The sequence below is a fragment of the Sciurus carolinensis genome, chromosome 9, assembly GCF_902686445.1.
Source record: "Sciurus carolinensis chromosome 9, mSciCar1.2, whole genome shotgun sequence".
Lineage (NCBI taxonomy): Eukaryota > Metazoa > Chordata > Mammalia > Rodentia > Sciuridae > Sciurus > Sciurus carolinensis.
In genome coordinates this window covers 38,267,234-38,280,212 of record NC_062221.1, presented here as the reverse complement: position 1 = coordinate 38,280,212, position 12,979 = coordinate 38,267,234, and the positions used below count along the sequence as shown (strand labels likewise).

At 34.5% G+C, this 12,979-nt stretch overlaps 1 protein-coding gene across 4 annotated transcripts in view; it reads left to right on the top strand.

Moving 5' to 3' along the window:
* Zbbx (zinc finger B-box domain containing) overlaps window positions 1-12,979 on the top strand; it is a 138,922-nt gene that overhangs the window by 82,978 nt on the left and 42,965 nt on the right. For 3 of the 4 annotated variants that reach the window (XM_047564471.1, XM_047564469.1, XM_047564470.1), the window contains 2 exons: window positions 54-196; window positions 4,719-5,023. In XM_047564471.1, the coding sequence (XP_047420427.1) occupies window positions 54-196; window positions 4,719-5,023 (448 nt within the window). The remainder of the gene's footprint in view (window positions 1-53; window positions 197-4,718; window positions 5,024-12,979) is intronic. The other variant, XM_047564472.1, reaches the window with a different exon arrangement.

Here is a 12,979-nt window from a genome sequence, read left to right as displayed (position 1 = left end):
TTTAAATATCATTTCTTTTACTCTATTTTTGTGTTTGTCCCTAAACATGAAAGCTGTACATTGCATGATTATCAGCAGAATAGTTTTCCATATGAAAATGATATCTATCAAAATCATGTTTTCAACAAGGAGAAAACAGACCTCTTAAACCTTTGTCTGAAAAACAACTCCACATATTGTGAAGATAACTTAAAAGGTAACATTTATCTTGTTGCTTAATATTATTAACAATGAATGTTAAGTTATAAAACCAGTGGATACTGCAGTCTATAAAATTTTTGCTTATTATTCTGTTTATTTTAAAACCAAAAAATTTAGCACTTGAAAACAATTGGTTGAAAATATATAGTTTTCTAGCAAAGAGTCTTCTTAGATGATGGACAACAGTGTTTGTTGAAAAATAATATAGGGCTCTCTCAAAATTTTTCTGTACTGAACTAACATTTCAGAAATTACATGAAAGACCCTTTAGTGACAGTAGATTGACTGGCAACCTATTGTTCTCACTTGCATTAAATATATATATATGTTTAATGCACAATATTCTCATTTAATATAAAGCTTTTTGTAAGAGATAAAACCTGAGTAAACCCTCTCGTTTATATTTATGTACTTGTTATTACTAGTAGTTCCTTTGGACTCTAGAATGCTGTGTGCAAGTGTCTGGTTTTGCTTTCCTGATTGTGATATCATCATTTAGAGGATCACAGCAAAGTATCCTAGCCTACAAGTCAGAATTTGCTTTCCTATCTGCTTTCCAGAAAGGAAATCATGGTTTCACCTTGAAACCTTTGTTTACTTTCTTAGATCTCACTTTTCAAAGCTAAAATGTAGGTATCGTTTAATTTCGAAGTTTCCTTTTCAATATTATATCTACCTAGAATTTTCATAAAAAACAATAAATAAATCTTACATGAAATCTTTGAGAGATACCAGAGGGTATTTTTTAAAATAACTGTTGTAAAACTGATGATTACCTTGTAATCGGGCAGGAAAGATTAGAGAACAGAAGTAGACTTGTGTCAATCCCACTGGTCTTGACATTTCTACTACTAATCCTCTGAATCATTATGACTGAGAATAAACTGCACCTACTTTGGAACTTAAAAACTTTATAGGGCTCCAAATATGGTCCAGAAGATAAATGTTATTAAACTAAGGTAGCACATGATATTTCAGTTACCTTTGGGAAAAAGGTGAACATAAAGGCACAAATAAGTGCTACTTCAGATAGTTTTAAAAATTTATTATGGAGGTCCAATTTTGGATTGCATCAAATCTGAGCAGAAATTGCATAGTTCCTATATGTCTTTTGTCCTAAAATATGCACAGCTTCTCTCACTGTCAACCTTTAATACCAAAAAGCTTATTTCTTTGTATCACTGTAAAATATTCTGTTGTATATGTACTACAGTTTATTTACCCAATTACCTATTGAAGGACCTCTTAGTTGCTTCCAAACTTTAATTGTTATTAACAAAGCTGCTAAGAGCATGCATATGTGGGTAAAAACCCACTAGACATAAGTTTGAAGCTCATGGGAAAATACCAAGAAGAAAGTTTTTTGAATCTTATGCAAAAGTATATATTTCATTCTGTATGAAATTGCCACTGTGTCTACCAGAGTGACTGCACCATTTTACATTCCTATGAGTGGTCAACAAGAATTTTTGTTGTTCTGTATCCTAATCAACATTTGAGGTTGTCAGTGTTTTTGAATTTTGCTATTGTAATTATTGTATAGTAATATCTCATTATTTTGTTTTCAATTTACTAATGGCATATGAGGTTGAACATTTTTGGTGTGCTTATTTGCCTTCTATTTATCTTCTCCATTGATATATCTGTTCATATTTTTTGTCTATTTTTAAATTGGGTTGCTTTGTTATTGTTGAATTTTAAGAATTCTTTATATTTTGGGGTAACAATCCTTTATCAAACACATCTCACAAATATCTTCTGTCAATATGTGGATTGTCATCTCATTCTCCAAAAAGTATTTTTCATGAGCAAAAGTCTTAAATTTTAATGAAGTTCATCTTATTATTTCTTTGGTGTTGTGTTTCAAAAGTTTTTGCCATACACGAGATCATCTCTGTCTTATCCTATGTTTTGCATTTTATATATAGGTCTTTGAGTGAATTTTTGTGAAAGTTGTAAGATCTGTGTCCATGGTCATTTTTTTCTTGGGTGGATATCCAGTTGTTCCTCCATCATTGGTTGAAAAGACAATCTTCAGCAGATAGTCTTTGCTCCTTTTCAAAAATCACTTAGCTTTATTTATATGGATCTATTTTGGGTCTTCTGATCTCTTCCATTGATCTTTTTATCTATTTTTACTAATATCAAGCTAATTATTGTATATCTATAGTAACTGTTGAAGTAGGATAGTGTCAGCCCTCTAACTGCTCTTCCCTTAATAAAGTGTTAGCTCTTTGGAGTTTGTTTGCCCCTCCATATAAACTTTAGAATGAATGTGTCAATGGTCACCAATTAAGTTAGGAATTTTATTGGGATGACATGAAATCTACAGATCAAGTTGAGAAGAATTGACATATTTGTAATATTGAATCTTCTTATCCAGAAACATGAAATATTTCTCCATTTAGTTATTTAATGTCTTTCATCAGAACTTTGTAATTTTTTTCTTATAGACCTTATACATATTTTATTAGATTTATATCTAGGTATTTCATTTATGGGGAGTTGCTAACATAAATAATCTTGAGTTTTCAATTTTAAATCCACTTATTCATTACTAGTTTGTAGGAAAGTGATAGACTTTTATACATTAATCTTATATTCAGCAACCTTGTTGTAATTGATTATCAGTTCAAGCATGATTTGGGGTGATGCTTTCAGATTTTTGCATAGACAATCATGTCATGTAGAAATGAAGACAGATATCCTTATCATTTAGTATACCTTCATTTACTTTCCCTATCTTATTGTATTAACTAGAACCTCCATTACAATGATGAAAAGGAATGGAAGGAGGGAATATTATTTTCTTGTTCCTGATCTTAGCAGGAAAGCTCTAGTTTCTCACTATTAAGTTTGAGGTTAGTGGTAAGAGATTTTGAGATGTTCTTTATCAAATTAAGGAAGTTCCCTTCTCTTCTCAGATGGCTGAGAGTTTTTATCATGAATGGGTATTGGATTTTGTCAAATGCTTTTTACTTAATGCTTTGCTATGGTGATATGATTTTTCTCCTTCAACCTAAGCGATTAAGAAGAATAATTGGTTATTGAATATTGAATCAAGGCACATAATATTCATAACACAATATAGCTTTCAATGAATAGACTAAGTTAAATAAGCTATACTGCATTTCCAAAATTATTAAAAAGGCTTTTTGCATTGCATTTTAAAGATCTTTAAAAGGCTTTTTTTTTTTTTTTACACTTTTTCAATGGCAATGACAGTAGTAGAATTTTGCAATCTTAAAATATTATTGAAGGTAGTTGTAGAAATTTCAACGTAAGAAATGGTATCTTTTTCTTCTGAAAAATCAGATAATTTTTTAAAAAACCAGATAATTTTAACAGAGAAGTATAATATTGTAGAGGTATGATTTAATACCTTTAAAATAATGTTCTTATAAAACTATTTTTGTGATGTACAAGGTATTTATTTCTCACAATATTAGTGATATTTAAGAACTGTTGTAGTCAGAAGTGAAAGTTCTACATACCATGTGTAACTACCATGTTATGTAAACATTTGATCATAACCATGAAGCCCTTTGGGATGTAAAACATGATTTGCATTAATGGAGAAAGCAGTTTAGTCAAAGCCTCTACTCTTTTAGGTAGTCTATTTATAGAGATATTTATTTTGGAAAGAGACTAAGAAATAAGCAGATAAAGTTCTATTCAATCCCAAAATAGCATATATATTTTTATTTATAATGAAAGGAATGCAAAAATTATTAAAGAATTTTCATTCCTCAGAAAGTTTTAACCAGTGTTTCACCACCCTGACTGTGCATTATAATCACCAGAAGAATCTTATAGGGGAAGGAAAAAAAGGCCAGAGCTTGATTTCACTCCAGTGTCTGATTTAATTGGTTTGGGGTCAGGCCCATACACGGTCAACTTTAAAGAGCACCTTCACATGATTCCATTGTGCAGTAGGTTGAAAACCAATTATCTTAAACCAAGTGATTTATTTAAAGCAGACATAATGAGGTGGGTGACTAATATCATTTGCTTATTTTGTCACTTTCTAGAGGCAGGTGTCCTGGCTACACATTTTCAGTGCCTCCAACTTCTGGGGTCCTTCTATCGGGTAGATTTCCCTTTGCCCTCTCCTTATCACTAAACATGCTAGAGAAAAGAGGAAAAATGTGGACAATGGCTTTTTTGCATTACTTGTCATGAATTGTAGTAGGGAAGTCTTAGAAGAGATGGGGAAATGGGAACTGAACTACAGGCTGAAATTAAACTTCCCATCAATTTCAAGATTTCATTGCACAGTAACATCTTGCCTCTTTCCATTAGTCCACATTACTAATTTTTGGCTGTATAGGTAAATTATGATTACCATTTATGAACATAGGCATAGTAAAAGTATTTTAATGCTGAAACAATAAGTAAATAAATGTGGATAAAATAAAGCTTCTTGGTAAATTTTTTATCACAAAATTTCTATTTTATTAACATTTAAATCAATTTACTTATTTGAATCTTTTGTAAATATGTGTTTTCAAAAACAGGAACTTCAAATATAGATTTTGACAACGTTATGGATCCTGATGATTATTACTTCAACACTGAAAAAACAGGGGAAAGCAACTCTTTTAAAAGACATTTCAAAGAGAAACAGATAGATACAGAAAGTAACCAAAAGTTTGATGATTCCTGTATATCACTTGAGAGGAGGGATTCCTTGCCAAATATACATTTAGATAAATCTTCTGTTGAGGAGAAATTATCTCAACACACCAAAAAATCCTTGGACTCTAGCAACCTTCATGAGAGACCAAACTTTGAAGATTCTAAAACTACAGAGTCACCACTGGTAAATCTCGATTACATTTATTATATTAACATTGGTATAAGGAATTTCATAGGAAAATGTCACTTTGATGTAATATGTTTTCAAATGTTATTTTCTATTGAAGTTAAAATGTGCTGCTTTTTATTATCATGTGGTAACTGAAGAGTAAGTCATGAGGAAAAAAACATCAATGACTTATAGGTCAAAATCTAATGCGGTGAATGCCATTTTAACAAATGGTTTTCTGTGACAAATAATACTTTAATGCCCACCTCATATACCATAGTAAGAGTGCTGTTACTTTAACAAATGAAGTTAATTCTCATGAATAACATAACATTATAAACCCTATAGTTTTTTGTTATAATATACCTATTGGTCAAAATGAAATAAAGGTAGATATATAGATAGAACCAATTTCTGTGGTATAAGTGAAATAAATTAATTCTTTCAGGATTATGACTAATAAGGAAATGGTAGTAGATTTTTTTTGGTCTGTTTCTTCTCAGAAGAGATAAATATAAAGCAGCTCATTATTGTATTGTTGCCAAATTTTAAAACTATATTTTAATCCTTAATGCTATATAGTAGAGCTTTTCAATAATTGTGATTATTAATAATAAATTCTTTCAAAGTTAGGTTGTCAAACATTGTCATAATCTTTAAAAATTATTTAAAATAAATCTCCAGAAGCCTAAATTGAAATGATAATCCAAAGTGCAGAAGAATGACTATTTGGGTTCTGTTACTTTTCTAGGGGGGATTGACTTTCTCTGCCCACTTTTTGACTTATGTTGTACCTTTGTAAAGTGAGAAATTGAGACCTCTGCAAAAAACTTAGATCCCATTTATCGCGCTCCCTCTGCCCGCAGAGAGAGACATGACAAACGTCTGAAGCTTTGGAAGTTTATTGCGTACAGTCTTCCTTTCTTTCCTTCTTAACTATCCCTTTCTCTCGCTGTCTTTCCCTCTCCTGCACTTCACTCTTCTCCCGCTCGGCTCTCGCCTGCTTGCACGCCTCTATTCCCAGCTTCTACTCCTACCCTCAGTTTCTTCTCTCTTTTCTCTCTCTTGCTCTCTTTCCCTCCACTTAACTCTCGCCTGCTCCGGTCGTTCCGCTTCTCCGCTTCTACCTCTACTCTCAGCCTCTTCTCTCAGCTTCTTCTCTCAGCTTCTGCCCTCAGCTTTTGCTCTCAGCTTCTGCCCTCAGCTTCTGCTCTCAGCTTCTGCTCTTACTCCCAGCTTCTTCTCACTCCCAGCTTCTGCGCCCTCCCAGCTTCAGCTTCTGCCTCTTACTCCCCCACCCACCAAGCTTATATACACTTCAACCAATCAGGGGAGAGTACACGAGGTAAACACGCGGACAGCTGCAGGTATAGAATAGGTAAACGAGGGGGGCATGCTCTAATCACATCGTTAACTAGCCAATCATTGGAATTCGCTGGTTGTTTACTGTATAGCTGGCCGCTTTTGGCTCAGTGCCAGGGGCCATCTTGACCGTGCTCGAGGCCGGGGGTCCTGGAAACCCCGACACCCATTGAAATAAAATTCCACATGTGTATGATTTTGTCAAAATGGACTCAACTACTTTGTATAACTATCTAAGTATAAAAAACATAATTAGATCCCATAAAGTCTGCTCAGATATCAAGGAATGCATTAGAAGAAATAATCCATGTAAAACAAGATGAAAAGAACTGATTTATATAGGATTCTGGGATAGGTCAATCAATACAACATCTGTCATGAAAAATGAAAATCTCAGGCATTCACTTAGTGTAGGTTTTCATATACCTATTCAATATATTTGAATAAATATTTCTTACTTGAAATCTCCAAGTTAAGAGATTAATGTCATTGTCAAATCATTCCTATTAATCCCTAATGTATCTGGTAGAAGTAAATCCCAATGTCTTCTAGAAAGACATTCCTGTAGTTTATTCAGCAATAGAGTTCTCCAAATAAAGTGCCACCTCAGAAGAGCTTATGTGTCCAATGTCCCAGTGGAGAAAACAAATGATCACAACATGAATTCCAGCAAATAAAACATATAAGAATACCAATTTCCCAATTATCACAGAGTATTATGAAGGTGACTTGGTAAAACCTGCTCATATGGTGGGCTGTGTTATAGGAAATGCATCCTGAGCTTGAAGAGCCTATTCTTTAGTTCTGAGTAGTAAGTCTGCCTAACCTTACCAAGCTGTTTTCACAGTGCTCTGGAAATTGGGTTCTTGGAATTGGCAAATTAGTGATACTTAGACAACTACTATAGCTGTGAATAATAATCTCCTTTGTCTCTGACCAAGAAGTCTTGTATCTTTTGCCAGAAGACAGAGTAAAGATTTGCAAAGAGGGTAAATTTCAGACCTCCACGGATTTTGAAGGCAAGTACAAAGAGTAAGCTGACAGAAATAAATCTAAGCATATAAGTAATTAATATAGCTTAAAGTGTGAACAGATTAGATTGTATAATCTGTAGTTAGAAACAGATTCTAGGTTTGGATATAAAAACAATCTAGATGCCTTTTTTAAACCAGAAACTCATTTAAAATTAAACATGAGAAAAGTTTGAAAGTAAAGACAAGCACTAACTTACAAAAAGAATAATAATGAAAACTTTAAGGAAAATAAAGCATTACCAGGGCAAAGGAGATTACAATGTATGTAAAATGAATTATCAGGAAAATTAAGTGAAATCTGAATTTGTAAGTATCTATTCATATAACCTAAGATATATTGTAGCAGCAGTTGCAGAGCAATCTGGCGGGTGAGTCAGGCCGCCTACATCACGGAGGTAGGCGGTGGGCAGCTAACCCGCCCAGCCAGCAGGCCAAGGACAGAGGTCATAACTGAGCGACCCTGCCTGACCCTGCACCTAGGTTGGTGACATCACTGGTTGGTCGCAGTCATGGAGCGAGCTGGCAGGCGAGTCAGGCCGCTTGCATCTTGGAGGTAGCAGGCAGGCACCCAACCCTCTTGCCTTGCAGAGCTGGGTGGCGGGTAGCCAACCCGCCCAACCACCAGGCCAAGACAGACGCCATCACTGAACAACCCCGCCCGACCACCATGCCGTGGTTTGTCGCCATCACGGAGTTAGCCAGAGGCTTCTTTATAGGCTGGTGCAGGTATTTTGAATTACTCCTGAGGGCATGGCCATCATACTTGGAAGGGCAACTCCCTTCCTGAGACACCTACAGGAGGCTAGAAGACCTTTGACAAGACCCAGGAGCCAAGAAGAGGAGGTATTGAGAGACTCGGGACCAACTCAGAGCCACCAGGGAATATACCCCACCGGAAGGACACCACTTGTAGAAGACCAACTTCCTAGTGGAGCACCGCATTATCAAGTTCCTCCAAGACTTCAGGCTACTGAAGGCTAGAGATGAGTTATTGGAAATCTACAGAGACAATATTAGTCAATAGAGGAAATCTGCAATATCCCAGAGTTTCACTAGTAGAGGGGGAGATACCTGAACAATATGAGAAAATAAGGGAAGAAAATGTCCCAAACAAACCTAGATGGTATAGCAATAAAATCCATTGACAGCATGGCAGAAGAAATGTCAGAAAGGGAGTTTAGAATGTACATAATCAAAACGCTCAGGGAAGCAAATGAGGAGATGAAAGAGCAAATGTAAGCATTGAAGGATGAGATAAAAAGGTAAATGCAGGCATTGAATGACTGCACCAATCAACAGTTAAAAGAGCAAATACAGAAAGCAAAAGATCATTTCAATAAAGGGTTAGAGATATTGAAAAAAAACCAAACAGAAATCCTTGAAATGAAGGAAACAATAAACCAAATTAAAACTCCATAGAAAACATAACCAATAGGATAGAACACCTGGAAGACAGAACCTCAGATATTGAAGAAAAAATATTTAATCTTGAAAACAAACTTGACCAAACAGAGAAGACAGTAAGAAATCATGAACAGAATCTATGAGAACTATGGGATATCATGAAAAGGCCAAATTTAAGAATTATTGGGATTGAGGAAGGCTTAGAGAAACAAACCAAAGGAATGAACAATCTATTCAATGAAATAATATCAGAAAATTTCCCAAATCTGAAGAAGGAAATGGAAAATCAGGTACAAGAGGCTTACAGGACTCCAAATACACAAAATTACAACAGACCCACACTAAGGCACATTATAATGAAAATACCTAACATACAAAATAAAGACAGAATTTAAAAGGCTGCAAGAGAAGAATCAAATTACATTCAGGGGGAAACCAAAATGGATATCAGCAGATTTTTCAACAGACCCTAAAAGCTAGAAGGGCCTGGAACATTTTTCAAGCTCTGAAAGAAAATGGATGCCAACCAAGAATCTTATACCCAGCAAAACTTACCTTCAGACTTGACAACGAAATAAAAATCTTCCATGATAAACAAAAGCTAAAATTATTTACAGAAAGAAAACCGGCATTACAGAACATTCTCAGCAAAATATTCCATGAGGAAGAGATGAAAAACAACGATGTAAATCAGCAAAGGGAGGTACTACCCTAAAGGAACAACCAAATAAAGGAGAAATCAAGTCATGTCAACAACAACAACAATAAATGAGCCAAATGACCAGGAATACAAATCATATCTCAATAATAATTCTCAATGGTAATGGCCTGAACTCATCAATCAAAAGACATAGACTGGCAGATTGGATTAAAAAGAAAGATCCAACAATTTGATACCTGCAAGAGTCTCATCTCATAGAAAGAGATACCAACAGACTAAAGGTGAAAGGATGGGGAAAAACATACCATGCACATGGACATAGCAAAAAAGCCAGAGTATCCATCCTCATATCGGATAATGTGGACTTCAAACCAACGTTAGTCAGAAGGGATAAAGGAGGACATTTCATGCTGCTTAAGGGAAGCATAAATCAGCAAGACATAACAATCATAAATATCTATGCCCCAAACAGTAGCTCATTCATATACGTCAAACAAATCTTTCTCAATGCCAGAAATCAAATAGACTACAACACAATAATACTAGGTGATTTTAACACACCTCTCTCACCACTAGACAGATCCTCCAAACAAAAATTGAACAAAGAAACCATAGATCTCAAAAACACAATCAATAATTTAGACTTAACGGACATTTATAGAATATACAATCCAACAAAGAGCAAATACACATTCTTCTCAGCAGCACATGGATCCTTCTCTAAAATAGACCATATATTATGCCACAAAGCTACTGTTAGCACACATACAAGAAGATAGAGACACTACCTTGTATTCTATCAGATCATAATGGATTGAAATTAGAAATAAATGACAGAGTAAAAAACAGAAACTACTCCAACACCTGGAGATTAAATTATATGCTATTGTATGATGAATGGATAACAGAAGATATCAGGAAGGAAATTAAAAAATTCTTAGAGGTAAGTGAGAACAAAGAAACAACATATCAAAATCTCTGGCACACTGTGAAAGCAGTTCTTAGAGGAAAATTTATTTCATGGAACACATTCAATAAAAGAAGAAAAGATCAACAAATAAATGACCTAAGACTACAGCTCAAAGTCCTAGAAAAAGAAGAACAGACCAACACCAAAAGTAGTAGAAGACAGGAAATAGTTAAAATCAGAGCTAAAGTCAACAAAATTGAAACAAAAGAAACAATCAAAAAAATTAACTAAATACTTGGTTCTTTGAAAAAATAAACAAAATTGATAAACCCTTAGCCACACTAACAAAGAGAAGAGGAGAGAAAACCCAAATTACTAAAATTTGGAATGAACAAGGAAATATCACAACAGACACTACTGAAATACAAAACATAATTAGAAGTTATTTTGAAAATCTATACTCCAACAAAATAGAAAATCTTGAAGACATCAACAGGTTTCTAGAGAAATATGAATTACCTAAACTGAACGAGGAGGACATACACAATTTAAATATATATATATATATATATATATATATTTTTTTTTTTTTTTTTTAAAGTAATGAAATAGAAGAAGTCATCAAAAGCCTACCAACAAAGAAAAGTCCAGGACCAGATGGGTTCTCAGCCAAGTTCTACAAAACCCTTAAAGAAGAGCTCATTCCAATACTCCTCAAAGTATTCCATGAAATAGAAGAGGATGGAACCCTCCCAAACTCATTCTATGAAGCCAATATCACCCCGATACCTAAACCAGACAGAGACACATCGAGGAAAGAAAATTTCAGACCAATATCCTTAATGAACACTAATGCAAAAATTCTCAGCAAAATCTTAGCAATTAATGTACAAAAATATATTAAAAAGATAGTGCACCACGATCAAGTGGGTTTTGTCCCAGGGATGCACGGTTGGTTCAACATCCGGAAATCAATAAATGTAATTCACCATATCAATAGACTTAAAGTCAAGAATCGCATGATTATTTCAATAGATGCAGAAAAAGCATTCGATAAAATACAGCATACCTTCATGCTCAAAACACTGGAAAAAATAGGGATAGTGGGAACATTCCTTAACATTGTAAAGGCCATCTATACTAAGCCCATGGCCAATATCATTCTAAATGGTGAAAAACTGAAAGCATTCCCGCTAAAAACTGGAACAAGGCAGGGATGTCCTCTTTCACCACTTCTATTCAACATTGTCCTTGAAAATCTAGCCAGAGCAATTAGACAGACCAAGCAAATTAAAGGGATACGAATAGGAAAAGAAGAACTCAAACTATCCCTATTTGCTGATGACATGATTTTATATTTAAAGGAACCAGAAAATTCCACCAGAAAACTTTTAGAACTCATAAGTGTATTCAGTAAAGTAGCAGGTTATAAGATTAATGCTTATAAATCCAATGCATTTTTATACATAAGTGATGAATTCTCAGAAAGAGAAGTTAGGAAAACTACCTCATTCACAATAGCTTCAAAAAAAATAAAATTCTTGGGAATCAATCTAACCAAAGAGATGAAAGACCTCTACAATGAGAACTACAGAACACTAAAGAAAGAAAGTAAAGAAATCCTTAGAAGATGGAAAGATCCCTCATGTTCTTGGATAGGCAGAACTAATATTGTCAAAATGGCCATACTACAAAGAGTGCTATACAGATTCAATGCAATTTCAATTAACATCCCAATGACGTACCTTACAGAAATAAAGCAAGCAATTATGAAATTCATCTGGAAGAATAAGAAACCCAGAATAGCTAAAGCAATCCTTAGCAGGAAGAATGAAGCAGGAGGTATCGCAATACCAGACCTTCAACTATACTACAAAGCAATAGTAACAAAAACAGCATGGTATTGGTACCAAAATAGACAGGTAGATCAGTGGTACAGGATAGAGGACATGGACACAAACCCAAATAAATCCAATTTTCTCATACTAGACAAAGATGCCAAAAATATGCAATGGAGAAAAGATAGACTCTTCAACAAATGGTACTGGGAAAACTGGAAAACCATATGCAACAGAATGAAACTAAACCCCTATCTCTCACCCTGTACAAAAATCAACTCACAATGGATCAAGGACCTTGAAATCAGACCAGAGACCCTGCATCTTATAGAAGAAAAAGTAGTTCCAATTCTTCAACCTGTTGGCTAAGGATCAGACTTCCTTAACAGGACTCCCATAGCACAAGAAATAAAAGCAAGAATCAATAACTGGGACAGATTCAAACTAAATAGCTTTCTCTCAGCAAAGGAAACTATCAACAATGTGAAGAGAGAGCCTACAGAGTGGGAGAATATCTTTGCCAACCATACTTCAGATAGAGCACTAATTTCCAGAATCTATAAAGAACTCAAAAAACTCTACACCAAGAATACAAATAACCCATTCAACAAATGGGCCAAGGATATGAACAGACACTACACAGAAGAAGATCTACAAGCAATCAACAAACATATGAAAAAATGTTCAACATCGTTAGTAATAAGAGAAATGCAAATGAAAACTACCCTAAGATTCCATCTCACCCCAATTAGAATGGCGATT